This window comes from Carlito syrichta, unplaced genomic scaffold, assembly GCF_000164805.1.
Source record: "Carlito syrichta isolate Samal-C Ts95f unplaced genomic scaffold, Tarsius_syrichta-2.0.1 Scaffold313849, whole genome shotgun sequence".
In the NCBI taxonomy this organism is placed as follows: Eukaryota; Metazoa; Chordata; class Mammalia; order Primates; family Tarsiidae; genus Carlito; species Carlito syrichta.
Genome location: NW_007257945.1, coordinates 346,101 through 361,769, shown reverse-complemented (window position 1 = coordinate 361,769; position 15,669 = coordinate 346,101). Strand labels below are relative to the sequence as shown.

The 15,669-nt window shown below is 36.5% G+C and overlaps 1 protein-coding gene across 1 annotated transcript in view; it reads left to right on the top strand.

Annotated features, from left to right (window-relative positions):
* The window catches only part of CCDC85A (coiled-coil domain containing 85A), a 233,128-nt gene that overhangs the window by 176,560 nt on the left and 40,899 nt on the right, over positions 1–15,669 (top strand). Inside the window, exon 4 of the mRNA XM_008070606.2 lies at positions 9,249–9,325. Within this exon, the coding sequence (XP_008068797.1) occupies positions 9,249–9,325 (77 nt within the window). The remainder of the gene's footprint in view (positions 1–9,248; positions 9,326–15,669) is intronic.

The following is a 15,669-nucleotide window of genomic DNA, read 5'->3' as shown; positions in this document are numbered from 1 at the left end:
CCCCTCCCTCCTTCCAGCACAAAGCTTTGAGTAGCATTGAGGCAGTTGGGCACAGAATGACAGGGCCAACTGCCCACCCTCCCTCCCTCCCCCACTCTCTCCCTGTCCCCTTCTTCCCCCCTCTTCCCCCCCTCCCCTCACAGTAACTTATTGAACACATTCTGGCACATAGCACTGTGCTAGTCATAGGGCAGATTGGAAAAGAACTATGAGGCAAAGTCTTGCCACATGGAACCCTCAGTTCAGAGAGAGAAGAGGAGGGAGGGAGAGAGAAAAAAATGGAAGCTGAAACACCTTAGGTGCCTATTCACAGGTAACAGGTTAACTGGTGGATAGCAATAAATATGCAAGGAAATGCCATTTGCCCTCATTTTTAAAACTTTCCTTTGGGAAGAGGAAAGATTTGAACAAATCTTTCATGACTGTTTTCTGATACAAAAGTTAGAATGTAGATCCTGACATTTTTCTAATTTCTGTATTGACCTATATGCAAATCATAAGTTTTAGATGTCCATTCAGCAATGTACTCATTTATAGAAAGTAATAAAACAAAATCAGGAATGTTTCTGAAAATACAGCACTTGCATGGCACTAAAGGAACAGCACTCATTTTTCTGTCAAATTCTTCTTGAAAAATGATCCAGTATTTTCAGGCTTTGTTCTGATTAAAATAAACAAGGCAGCACATCACTCTGTTTCTCTTTGAAATGACAGATTTTTCTCTTCATGAAGATGCATAACCTGTTTTGATATGGACCACTGCCCACTGCTCTCCTGCTTTCTGACAGCTCAAAGCCCCTCACTCCATGTCCAACTGACACCTGTCCCAGCAGTGCCCACAGCTGTGCTTGCTCTGGCTCCCTCAGTACCCCTTGCTGGAAGGGACTTGGGGGAGGGGGTGTCCAGGTGATGTTTAAATTCCTTTCAGTGGGCATTTGTAACCAAAACAGAACCATACTAACTTAAATAGGTTTCCAACTGAAGGACGTTTAGTGGTAGACATAGTTCATATTTTATAGACCCCACACAACTGTTTCTCTGTCTCTCTTCTCCATCCCATTTTAGTTCTTTGGGACTAATATAACAGAATACCTTAGATTGAGTAATTTACAACCAACAGAAATTTATTGCTTACAGTTCTAGAGGCTGATAAGTACAAGATCAAGGCACCCACATATTTTGTGTCTGGTGAGGGTCCATTCCTCACAGATAGCACCTGTCATGTGTTCTCACATAGTGGAAGGGCAAAAGGGCACCTTCCAGCCTCTTTTCCAAGGGCAATAGTCCCGTTCCCCCATGAAATACTCTCCTCTTAAAGGACCCATCTCTTAATATCACAGTGGGGTTTAGGTTTTAATATACGTGTTTTGGAGGGACACAAACATTCAGGCCATAGCTTGTTCTTTCTCTCTCTTGCTCTCACTCTCTCTCTCTCACACACATTTTTGAGCCTGGTGAACACTTCAGACGTTCTTATTAAAATTACCCACAAACGGTTTTATCTGACATCATTTGAGAACCTGCTCAGAGTTTTCATCCAAATTTTAACTAATGTTCCATAGAATGATTTTTAAATGGCACAACAGAATTGTTATTAGACTTCATTTAAATGCCTGGAATGATTAAAAGTGTAGGCCTGTGCTATTAATAATTTCCTTTCAAAGCACTGTCTACATAACTGGTCAATTCATTCATTTAAAAAAAGTATTATGTCATAAACTGTTCTAGGCACTCACCATGTCACTTAACACAATAGCTAAAGATCTCTGCCTTGCAGAGTTAACATTCTGGTGGCGAGAGAGAAACCTCATATAGTAAACATAACATGAACAAACCAATTTATATGATAAAAATGTGATAAGCTATTTTGATGAAAATAAGGTAGTACAAAAGGGTAAAGGAGATCAGGAGTATGGGGTAGAGATAGTAGCAGGTTGCAGGATTAAACGAAGAGGACTGGGTGAATCTCTCTGGGAAGTAGTGATTTAAATAAAAACTTGTAGGTGAAGAAGTTAGCCACACAGCTATCTGGGGGAGGAGCATTCCAAGAAGAAGGCATACGTAAGACAAAGTTCCTCAGGCCGAAAAGCACTTGTGGTATTAAGAAACAGAAAGGAGGACTCTTGGCTGAAGCAGAGGGAAGGGTATGAAGTTGAAGAGGTAACAGATGTTCAGATCACCTAGAGCTCTGTGGGACTTTAAGAATATTGGCTTTAATGTGGCGCAAGGTAGTGAGCTATTGCAGGGTTTGGAAAGAAGAATAATGTGATCAGACTTAGCATTTAGGAAAAAAGAAAAATCCCTGGCTGCTATGGGTTTAGAATAGACTGTGAATGAAAATAGACCTGGGGGAGGAGGCAGCAAGAATAGAACCAAGTCTCTGTTAGGAGACTATTGTTAGGTTGAATTCTCAGAATATTTTGGAAGTAGGGTCAACGGAACTTCCCAATGGATGGGAAGTAGGGTGTGTGAGAGAGAAAAACCACACATGATGCTAAGGTTTTTGTTAAAAGGAAAGCATAAGAGTTGAAGAGCCTAAAACTAGGTCTCAGTATAAATAGCTGAAAAGAGCACAAGGATTTAACATTTTAAGCAGTGGAAGAAGGTGACAAGACAAACAGACCCCTATCTAAAGCTGCTGTCACTTCCCCTTCATGCCTGAACTCAGAATGTGGGTCTTCCAAGTCAGGGTCTGAGCACTGCCTTTCCTTCTGTCTAGAACTCTCTTCTCCAAGATCTTTGCATAGTTGGCTTATGTGCATACACTTCTTAGTTCTCAGAGAGCTCTTCCAGGCCATGCGTTCTAAAGTAACTATCCTCACAAGATCTCTCTAGACTTGTATTCTGGTTTGTTTCTTTTGTGTGCAAATCATCTTCATCTTTGTAACATATCTTATTTGTTTGCTTTTCATTGCCTGTCCCCCACACTGGAATGTGGGCTACATAAAAACTCAGATTTTATCAGTCTTGCTTGCTACTGTATTCCCAGAATCCAAAACAATGCCTGGCACACAGCAGATAGTAACTAGTGGGTGAAGAAATCTTTCAATGTTAAATCATCAAGATGCATTAAATCCCTGCAGGGAACACCACCAGTCACTGTGTGGGGGTTGGGGAAATAGTTTCAGAGAGCATTTTTGGGACAAAAATAGAAAATAATTTTTCTATGAGAGAGTAGGCAAATAAATCACAAGACATCCAATATCTGATTCATTGACAAATGAGTTGAGAAGAAGAAAAACTGAAATGGTTTCATGGGGTGGGAGAATTTGAAATTGCAGAATTATTGACCTTCAGAGTTAAAGGAAGCACCCTAATACACCAAACACAGGTAGAAGGCTTTGAAGCATCTCATTGAGCTTTCTCTGGACACCTCCAACAACATGAGTACATTATTGTACAAAGTAATATATTTCAATTTTTGGCATTTCTAGTTATGAGGAAGCTACTTTTGCATTTTGTGAATGGAAGAATAAGGAGTATTTGACTAGGCAGAGTGGAATGCGGAAAGTATTCTGCTAGGGTAAGGTATGGGCAGAGACACAGAGCTAAAAGAGCTCTGGGCTGATGGGAAACTGAACAGGTTTCTACATGGGAAGAGAGGGAGAGGAAATAACTCTCTCATATCTCTTTCAGGTCAGCACATAGAAAATGGTCTGAGAGGAGTAGAATTTGCTTTATAAATCGTGGCCTAGAGATAGACTTGATACCAGTTTTTACTTAGGACAATTTAAGTCATATTTTTAAAAATTCTATCTCTGCTAATAAGGCAATCTGGATGAAATAGCCAGGCAAATCCAAAAGTGCTGATTCCAACACGATTTTTTTAAATAAGAAAAGTATCAAATTATAGTGAGAAATGTAATCACTTATACTTATGGAGCTAAGACGGATTCTACGTAGGAGGCTGACCTTTGCCTGAGAAAGAAAGAGAAACACATTTTTTTCAGAACAGTAATAACTTTGAAAATATACAATTCTGAAGTAATTTCGTTAGGAATGTGAAAAATCCAGTGAATATTGGGGTTAATTTGGAACATATACAAACCATGTCTTTAGAGCTTAGGGTTTATTGAAAAGATTGCCTATGAATTAGAAGGCATATGGCTATTGGACTCTTGCTGAAAGAGACTATACTAGTCTGTTTTGTACTGCTACAACACAGACTGTTTTGTGCTGCTATAACACAGAAATTTATTGGTTCACAGTTCTGGAAGCTGGGAAGTCTAAGATCAAAGGGTTGGCATCTGGCGAGGGCCTTCTTACTGCATTGTCCCATGGCTGAAGGCAGAAGACAGAAGGGCAGAAGAGCAAGAGGGAACCCAAATCACCCTTTTCTAATGGCACCAGTTCCACCCACGAGGATGGAGCGTTCCTGGCCTAATCGTATCTTAAGGTCTCACCTTTTAATATGACTGCAATGAAAATTACATTTCAGCATGAATTTTGAAGGGGGCAAACACTCAAACCATTGGAGAGACTAACTCTTAGGGAGCCACAGAAAAGCTAACATCTATAAACTCATGGCCACTATAATCTTTCAAATGATTTTCTTCCTGTACACTCTTAAAAATGCTGTGGTTTGTGTTAAAGGGGACCATTACTAGATTTTATTTTCTTTCTTGAAATTTTGGAGGTATGACAGCACTTCATCTAATCAAAAGCTCTCAGGAGTAGGACAAATCTTGGAAAGATGCAACTACCAATAAGAAACCTTTTATGTACAATAATCATAGTAATCTATGGTTGATTTCAAGGATAGATGTTTCCATAGGGAGAGAAACACTGCTTTAGAAACCAAAGGGAAATAAAGAAGGTTTAATATCAGAGTTTGATCAGAGTGTTTTCAAACTAACAGAGGGGAAATATGAGCTACTTTCTGTAACTGATTGCATTCCAGATTTGAAATGAAATGAAATCAAGAATATTGTCCAAAGAAATAGGTAGCTCCATCAAGAGTATCTAAAATCGGGAGAAAAAAAGTAGAACTTAGTTTTTAACTTTCTGTGTAAGAAGCCTGACATCACTTCATGATTAGAAGATCCAAGATGAGAATCATCGTGATGTTATAGCAATAAAACAAAATCTTCTGAATATATTTGACTAATCCTTGGAGTTGGGGCCAAATTCACCCCTCTCTTAGCCTTAGGTCCCTCTTCTGCAAAACAAGTCAAAGGATTGGGGTAGGTTGGGTTAGCACATTTCTAAGGTGCATCCCATCTCTAAAGTTGGAATCATTTAGAAGATGTAGAATTATTATGCATGTTTCTTACGCTTATTGTTATTGCAAGAAGTGCTGTGAACTTTTTATCTGTAGGTTCAAAGAAAAGTGACATACATGAAGAGAAATTGTTTCTTCTCTGAAAATGTGCCAGAGAACATCTTGAGATCAATATTGTTTGCTCCACCTTGCTTTTCTAATGTCTGGATGCCCAGAGAAGTTTCCCTGGGTGGAAAGAGAAAATAACTTTTGTGGAGGTTAAAAACCAATTGGCACTGGATTACTGTGACTATGCCTTTTTACTCTCCCAGATCTGTGAGTGTGGAACATAGCCTAACCTTTCCTCTTTTTGCACCCACCATGTTCCTTTCCCTTCCATCACATGATTCCTTTCCTTTTTCTCTGTTTATAGCAGGCTTTGGCTTCTGGCTCTTGTCCATCCTGTGGCTCTACTCAGATCTCTATGGACTATCAAAATTCTGTTGACCCATTTTTAGCTTGAGTTTCTCCTTCGTAATAACTACAGCCAATATTGACCTCTTTCTTTACTCCCCTTTTGGAGGATTTCACACTGAATTTCGCAATTACTTTACTTTTTTTTCCTCCTCTTTTTCCTGTTTATAGGTTTCTTGAATATAGGGTCCTTCTTTAATACATTACATATCTCTGTTGTTTATATCAGAGAATTTGGCTATTTTTTGATGCTCTTTTGGAGCTCATTTTCAGAGTTCTGAAAGCGAACATGGCATTGTGAAATCTCAGTTTTACAAAGCTGTGATTATAAAATGTACACAATGGTATAGAATGTATGGCATTAAATGGTACAACATATAATTGTCAGTTTAAATTACAGTACATTCTATTAAGTTTTCTATTTATGACTTATTATAAAACGAATGCCAATTTTTGTCAGACACTTCCCTTAGGTTAATGTACAACTGTCCTTCATCGTCCCTGTGTGTAATGGGTGACCAGCTTATATTATAGCTGACATCCTTAAGAAAGGAAGAAAAAGGGAAAAAACAGCATGGGGAAGGGACTGTTTACAGCAGGCTTTGGCTTCTGGCCCTTGCCAGAAGGAGACATGGTCATATATGTTCCAGCACTCAAAAGGCTCCTTTTCTTTCTTACCCCATGAGAAGTTTCTTCCAAGATTTTTTGTTAATGATCAACTGAGACTGATATGTGAATTCTTTAAAAAGTGTTGAGTTTCTTATACTTTAGCTTATTCCATTTTATTTGAAAAATAATTTGCATATTTTAAAATCCCATTATTGATTATATATACTAGTTAGGTTCAGTCAACCTATGGTACAATAACAAATAAACTTTGAAATCCCAAGGACTCAACAAAACAAATACTTATTTTTTTTCTCACATCATGGTTGGAGAATTAGGGGTGTGTGTGTGTGTGTGTGTGTGTGTGTGTGTGTGTTTTTAATGGCTCTTTCTATAGGCACTTGGGGAACCAATGCTGATTTGACAGTATGTTCCAGAAAAATGCATGCCTATTCCACCTCCCATTAAATGATGATGTAATCAACTTATTTTTGAATTTAAAAAACCCAAAACAGCACGAGTACTTTTATTTATGTATGCAGATCAGATATTCTTTGTGTTTTTCATCCCCAGAAAGAGATTTTTTGTTTTTAAATTCAGAGTATCCATTGATTGTTAAGAAATAATTGCAACATAGTCTAAGAGCTTGAAACAATTAACAGAAACTTCTGGAACACTGTGTATGGGCTTGTGGTCCTAAAAGGGAATTTGTATTCTGAGGAATTTATCAGAGCTTGCAATAACTAGCCTTCTTTTGTTCCCAACCTAGAAGAGTACCTGACACAAATCAGTGGCACAATAAATATTTGTTGAATATATGATCTAAAAGCTTTCCTTCACTGTAAGCTGTTTATTTTCATTACTTTACCTGTTTAAAAATATTCTCTATCTCTTTCTGTCTCAGCTCATATTTTCAGCAATGCTTTGGAATGAAGATTTGGGCTAGATATATTGTAATTCAACATAAAAATAGGAATTAGAGAATGTTTTTCAAACTCAGGAATTTGAAACTTTTTTCTGAACTAACATAATGCTTTCATAATTCTAAAGACTTAGTGAAAGCATCAGATAAGTAAACTGCAAAGACTGAAAAAAATAAATAGATGGCGAATTAAGATAGTCACTGAATTAACTGACTATCGTTTTTCAAATTATCACTCTGTGGAGTCTCTTCAGCTGATGTAAGTATCGCAACCTTAGAGACAATACAGTATAGAGGTAATAAAGAGAAGGTATAAATTGTTAACAAAAGATAAAATAATTCTATTTTTTGTGTGTGGTTTAAATAAAACACTGAAAACACTGCTGATCAACTTTTCACTTGGATGGTTCTTGTCAAGTGGTTGTTTTTTCAGAGTAAAAAGCAGGGCTTGTAAAACTGTGTAAATCAGGCAATCTACATTCACATCTTGATGATCTGCAAATCACTTACTCATTTGCTAGAGTGAAGCAGACTCATGAAATCAATAATTTTGCTATTCATTTATGCTCTGAACTTTTTTCCCCTCTTTGCAAGAGTCCAGAAAGCAATTTTAACATTTTAATATCTAAAAAAAATGAGAGGTTAACTCTAGCAAATGTTTTCAGTTTTCTCTACCTGTGTTTTCTACCTTATTTGAGAAATACTCAAAATTAATCTCTATTGGTGTGAGGTCAGTGTTGATCATTATGTTAATATCTGTGATTGGGGACATTCTGTAAACAATTTATGAAAATGGATGTGGTCAGAGATGATCTTAAACCTGCTGCATTTAGGACTTATGTATCTTGTATATTTGAGGAAAGGTTAGCTTGTTACTTTGGAGGTCACAAAAATGACATTGGCTTTGTATAAACTGTTTCCACATAAAAAGTAATGAAGGAGAGTTTCCATCATGAATTTCAGATCAGGGTATTAATTTGCATTAGTATCCATCCTAACCTCAGCTTTTTAGGGTTTCTAAATACTTGCCTCTTAAATGTGCTACTATCTTGTCTCTTGCTTTTTTGTGTTTCTGAGGCTGAAGAACATGAACTACTGCTTTAATATTAACTATGGAAATGTGCTTTGGAGGGATTCTACTGCCAGGTAGCTTTCACTGTGCCTGACAAAATGTTTGTTCTTGGGTAGTACATACTTGGTAACTGTGTTACTTTATGATGATGTGCTTGATTATTTTTACTTTAATGAGGAAGGGTGACTATCAGATTGTTCCAAAAAATGAAACTCCACTTTCCTTGATATGTGACCCTTTTCCTGACATAAATCTATAAACTTTAAAGTTTCAATATAGAACAGAAACTAAGCATGATACCGATTCTGAGCTTTCAGCACACACCTGAACCTATGAAGAATTGAAAACAAGAGTCAATTTCAGGTCTGCCTTTGGTTTACCTACGGGTTCGTGAATAACTTGAGTCTGTATCACACTCAGTTTGACTAAATCAGAGTCAAGCTTCAGTCTAAATCGAAACATCAACACTTTCATGACTTTTCTCTGAATTATAGTCAATATCTATAGGTTTGTGAAAACAACATGTTGCTTCGAAGACTTGAAATAGTTCTTGAGTGGAATGAAGGGAACTGGACATTTGAAAAAATTTGCTTTGCTTATTTTTAATAGGGCCTTGCAGTTTATTTTGGTTACAGTCAATATTACAAAAAGTTTTATGTGTGGGACAACTTATTGCAAACTCAAAATGCACAAAACAGAGAAAAGAGAGTATAATTGTCTTCAAGATGCTTAATATTCTGAGGGCTGGTTGCTGTGCAAAATCTTGAGATCTCACCACCTATAAATTTCTCTAACATTTCTTAACGCCGTAAAATTGTTCAAAACTTTTTGTAGTTTTGATGACTTCAGTTCTTGTTTTCTTTCTATAAATAAGTAGTCACTACTTGATTTGAACAAATCAAGCCAGAAATATCCTAACAGTGCACCAAACAAGACCTGTGTGTATAATGTGAGTTCTTTCTTTTCAATTTTAGAATCAACCTTGTCCTATGTTAGGCAGCTGGAGGCAAGAGTAAGACAGCTGGAGGAAGAAAATCGCATGCTGCCCCAGGTGGGTGACTTCTAGAAGCTCATAGCTAGTCAGTGTCATTTGAGTCACAGCATTTTGTTTGGATTTTAAAATCTCAATTACATTTTCTCCTTTAAATGATAGAGATCATTTTGTAAATAGCCATTCATCAATGTAGAGTGTGATTATGTTTCATGATGGTCATCATGTTGTCCAGATTTCTAAGTGTTATGCTGAAGGATGTAGATGTCTGAAATAAGAATGTGAAGTAATTTTGAAAGGAAGAAGAAAGGAGACATAAAAAATAAAGATAAGTAGAAAATCAAGTAGTCCTTTGATAGTATTACTCATCTACATCATGCATGTAGTTGGTGGGTATAGAGAAGGTACTTTTCTTTAAATTGAGAATTTGCTAGTTTATGAACGAGGCAAAGCTGTAGGTAGCTTGAAGTTTTCATATTTTAATCAAATTAGTACATTCTAAAGTTCTTTGTGATATAATTGGGCTCTTTCAGTGCAACAAAGGGATGACAGTAATTGACGGTTTTTACTTTGGGACTTCCTTTCTTTGTTTTCAAGAATGTAAAGTGGCACTTTTTCTGGGATATTTAATGTCTTGCCATATTTTTCACTTACAAAATTGTTTCTGTGGCTGTTACTTGGGGTGAATGATGTTGAATTTGGATGATGATGATTTGAATTATCAATGTTTTGTTGAGAAGTTGAATAAATCTACTGATTCTAGGTTGAATTCTTTTATAGGCACATGGACAGTAAGGTATTTTAATATTGCATAAAAAGGAGTTTTCTAAGCAATTATCACTAGGGCTTTTTCCACATTCCAGTCATTATTTCTATTTCATCAATGACTAAGGGAAAATTATACTTCAACAACTGGTAGACAGTAGTAAACTAGTAAACCAGTAAAATTTTTTACAAGCTTACTAGTAAAAAGACAAATAATGGTTATATTTCAGGAGAAGAGATTTAACAATGTAAGAGCCCTTTGGAAAGACATTTTAGGTTTTTAAGATCTTTTGTTTTCAAACTACTTTTGCTCATTAATGATGATATGGATTATCAAGTACTACACTTAAGAATGCCTTTCTCGGCCCAGCTCAGTGGCTCAGGCTGTAATCCCAGCACTTTGGGAGGCCAAGGTGAGTGGATTGCTTAAGCCCATGGGTTGAAGACCGGCATGGGCAACTTGGCCAGACCTCGTCTCTACAATAAATAAAAAAATTAGCTGGGTGCGGTAGGGTGTACCTGTAATTCCAGCTACTTGGAAGGCTGAGGGGGAAGGATCGCTGGAGTCCAGCAGGTCATTGCTGGGTGGCCATGAGCATGCCACTGCACTCCAGCCTGGACAACGGAGTGAGACTCCAACTCAAAAAAAAAAAAAAAGAAAGCCTTTCTTTTTCTTCCATTGGCCAATAAACTGCCCAAGAATCATGAGATTAAATGCAATTAATCTTCAGCATTCTCCCCTAATTCAAGAGGGAAGTGTTCCCAGACTCCAAGTAGATGCCTGAAACTTCGGATAGTACAAAACCCTGTATATACTACAATTTTATCCATACAAATTAATGATGAAGTTTAATTTATAAATTAGGCACAGTAGGAGATTAAAAACAATAACTTATAATTTCATTATTATCAGTAAGTATTATTAAGTGAAATTAGGGTTTCTTGAACACAAGTCCTAGGATACCATGAGAGTTGATTGGATAACCTAAACAGCTACTAAGTGACTAGCGGGCAGGAAGTGTAGACAACTTGGCTACAAACTGTGTAGGACTGGGTGGGTGGTGTGAGATTTCACTGCACTTGTCAGAACAGTGTGCCATTTAAAACTTATGATGGTTTGTTTTATCAATTTTTAATTTAATATTTTTGGACTATGGTTGACTGCAGATAACAGAAACCAGGGAAAATGAGGAACTACTGTACTTCTCTCCCATCTCAAACTGTACATGTGTCAAAATTCATGATGACAAGAGATATTATTTGTGTCATGAAATGAAATACTACTGGTAAAGTTTTTTTTTTTCTTTGCTATTCATGACTTTTTCTTTTTCAGTTTGTTTTTTTCTTTTTGTCTTCTATATGGGATTCACAGTATAAATGTGCAAGGGCCTTTGACTGAAAGCATCTAACTTCTTTCTTGTTAAAAGAAATCTACAAAATATAGTTAGTTTATTATACAAGATCATACCATCTCACAGGTAATTGGCAATGAAAAAGAAAAAAATAGAAGAAAACAAATGATATATTTTTCTTGTTTCCCTCTGAGAGGGAATTAAGGCTGACATTAGAAACTGAAATGCCTAGCATATATGCCATCTTATTTTTAAAAAGAGGCACAACAAATGTGAAATGATTACAAAATTGATGTTTAAAAATCTGTAGAAGTGAGCGTTAGAAGTGTTGAAGGAAAATCAGAAGCTTCCTCAATTATACTTGACATGAGTATGTGTATTTATAGTACGTACAAAGGTAAGATTAGGAGAGATTAAGCAACTTCTCAAGTTAAAGTGTTCAGTTATATGCTTTTAAATGCACTGCTGTTTAGCTATCAAGAAAGTTTTGGGGCTTTTTCTTTTTTGTTTTGTTTTGTTTCATGTTGGTCTTTTTTTTTGTATTCTAAGAAATGACTAAAAAATACCTTATTTTATTGATTCTAAGATGTTATTGATGTGAGGTGCACCACCATTATATGTATTACTACAAAAGAAGAAAAGATGTTGTCAATTATACCATGTCAGATTCTTACTGATTTCAGAGATGTTACAAATTGAAAAACAATGTTTTAGCTAAATGGCTACCTACTTGTTAAAGTACTCTGATGCAAAGAAAATTGTTTGAAATATGTTATTGTACATATATAAAAGATGCAATAGATTTATCTCAGTTCAAAAACAGTATTTCTACTAAATTTCTATATCAGAGAGTGATGTTTTTATTTACAGCTAAGATAGATATGAAAGAACCACCTTTTGCAATTACTTCTGTAAACACAAACTGACATGAACACAGACAATAGATAAGACTCTAGGATGGAACACAATAAATAATCTCAAAACAGTGAGAATCATGTAAAGTGAGTCCTCATAGAAGGCTGAAACTTGGGCTGAGTAACACAAAAACATACACCTGTACAACTTATTCTTAAATGTTATTGGTACTATTACAAATAATGTATGACATGATTTCCATGCAGAAACAACTCCTGACTGCATGATGTTAGCTGACTTGCAAGGTCAATTCAATGGGGCAGGCTGATGTTCCTGCATACATTAGCCTCGATATTTGAATATTTGATTGTAAATTATAAGAGTTTTGGTCACAATGCCTTGATTAGAAGGTATTCATTTTTTACTCCCAAGTTTATAAAAGTATATCTATCTGTCTTTGAATAAACAGGAATAAGAATGTAGTTGTCCATTAGAATTCCAACTATATCAAATATCTTTTGTGGTGGTGTCTGGGTTTTTTGCTGTGAGTTTAGACTAATTATTCAGAGCATTTAAAGCATTGTCCTGAGGAAGAAATCTTCCTTAATGCTTAATGCTTATTTTCATTCTTTATATGAAATATTTTTATTCTTTATATAAAATTGTATATATTTGCCCTGGCAATATATATGTTTAAAAATAAACAGTATCTGTGTTTAAATATGTTGAATTTTTCTCTTGTCAAGTACACAGTTCTCAATTTCTTTATTTGTAAACAATGAAAGTTCTTCCCACCTCTTCCATTTTGTAGGCCTAGGTATAAATAAAGACTTGTGCCCATGGTCTTAGACCCATGCAAAATTACAAAGTCCAGAGTGAAGTGTTATTTATTCAAGAATGAATAGAGAAAGGCAGTGATTCTATCCAGTGGTGAAGAAGAGTTCCCAGGATGTGCTAATGAAATGCTGGTACAGCCACCATGCCAGGCCATTGCCCAGTGAATGTAGAGTTTCTTGCTCTGTCATTGTGACTGCCATATCCTACAAGGATCACTGAGCTGTCCTTTACATCTGGTTTGTGAGTTCAGCATTTTAAAGGTATCCTAAAGTAAGAACCAGTTTCATTATTTTTGGAAAATGTAGTATTATTTGTTAGGTATTGTTATTATTATTGAGAGGAAAATGCCATTTACAAGTTGGTACAAATAACAAAGAGCACATGAACTTAGGATATTCTCTCCTGAGCACATAAACTCATGAAATTTTTTTTGAGAATTTTTTAAAAGATCACAATTAAATATATGTCAAAGAATTCCATAAAATCTCTCATATTAATAATACAAAAACTGCTCACACTGGTCTGTTAGTTCTACTATATATATATTTGATATGATTTGAATTCTAAATGAAGATTGTTTGGCATTTAAGTAAATGTAGCTGCTATCTATGAAATTTTATTCACTTCTGACTCCAATGAGGTGGAGTCACCCATAAATAACATAAGTAGGCATTTATAAATTACAGACCTGGTATGATGTAAAATTGTAATTTTAAGGAATTTTTTGTCAAAATGTATATATATATGAGGGAAGATCCCTTACAACACAGGAATTTATTTATAAAAATTGTGTATTTATTCTTACATGTTTAAACTATAGTCACCTTCAAAGTACTATCTGTTTGATGCAATATTCCTATTGAAATGCTTTTTCCACTGCTCAAAACAGTTTTTGAACTCGTCAGTTTTGATGCTTTTTACTGCTTCAGCCATTTTTTGTCTCACCTATTCCATATTGGCAAAATGTCTCCCTTTGAGGACTTTTTTCTTTTAAAGATATGGAATACAATTCAGGATTGGGCACATCAGTGGTCACCGTACAGGTAAAGTTTGAGCATCACTTCACCTGGATTGGGATCAGGTACCCTTAATGATGTTATGTGTCCCTCCCCCTCCTCTGGCAGTGACCCACTACTGCCAATCCCTTGCTTGTAGTATTACAATAAATGTTTAGGGTCCATTTATGAGTAAGAGCATGTGGGACTCAGTTCTTTATTTCTCTGACAGAACACTGAGTATGATAGACTCTAAATCCATCCAGATTGCTGCAAAGTCCATAATTTTGTCCTTCTTTGTGGCTGCATAATACTCCATTGTGTATATGTACCACATTTTTTAATCCAGTTAATTTTTGATGGGCAGCATGATTGGTTTCATGTTTTTGCTTTGTGAATAGTGCTATAATAAGCATGTGTGTGCGGATATCTTTTTTTTTTTTTTTTAAGAATGATTTGAGTTCTTCTGGGTATATTCCCAGGAGGAGGATTGCTGGGTCATATGAAAGGTCAATTTTTAGATTTTTTAGGAATCACCATACTGTTTTCCACTCCCACCAACAGTGTAGAAGCAGTCCCTTTTCTCCATATTCTCTCTAGCATCTGTTGTTTTTTGAGTTATTAATGATGGCCAGCCTGACTAGAGTTAGGTGGTATCTCAGTATGGTTTTGATTTGCATTTCTTTGATGACTAGTGAGGCTGAGCATTTTTTCATGTCTCTGTTGGGTGATCATATGTCTTCTTTTAAGACGTGTCTATTCATATCTTTTGTCTACTTTTTTTTTTTTTGAGTTGGAGTCTCACTCTGTCACCCAGACTGGAGTGTGGTGGCCTCGACCTGCTGGGCTCCGGCAATCCTTCCACCTCAGCCTTCCGAGTAGCCAGAATTACAGGCGTGCGCTACCACACCCGGCTAGTTTTTTGATTTATTGTAGAGATGAGGTCTTGCCAAGTTGTCCAGGCGGGTTTCGAGCCTGCAGGCTCAGGCAATTCACTCACCTCAGCCTCCCAAAGCGTGAGGTTACAGGTTGAGCCACTGAGTCCGGTCTTTTTGTCTTCTTTTTAATTGGACTGTCTGAGGCCTTTTTTCAACTGGGGAAATAAAAAAAAAATACAAATGGCTCTTGGAGCAAGATGAGGTGAATAGGTAGGGTGAGGCACAGGGGTCATGCTATTTTTGGTTAAAAACTGCTGAACACTCAGCATGGTATGGGCTGGTAAATCACCAATCATGATATGGGCAAAGGCGTTGAAAGAACCTCCCCCCCAAAAAGTTCACTGAAGCTGAACACAGCCTCTGACACTAATGCAAGTTAGTACCCTGATGCCAGTTGGATTCTAGAACACTTACCTAGTGAGGGAAGGCTGTACTACAAGAAGAACATCCGCCAAAAAAAAAAAAGTTTTTTTTGGCGGGGGTCCCTTCCCATATATGTATATTTGTGTTTATGTGTGAGTGTGTGTGTGTGTGTGTGTGTTATACACAAAAATAAACACAAGCTTTCTCTGTATAAATAATCATAGATTAGCCGGGCTCGGTGGCTCAGCCTGTAATCCTGCGCCTTTGCGAGGCTGAGGTGAGTGGATTGCCTGAGCCCG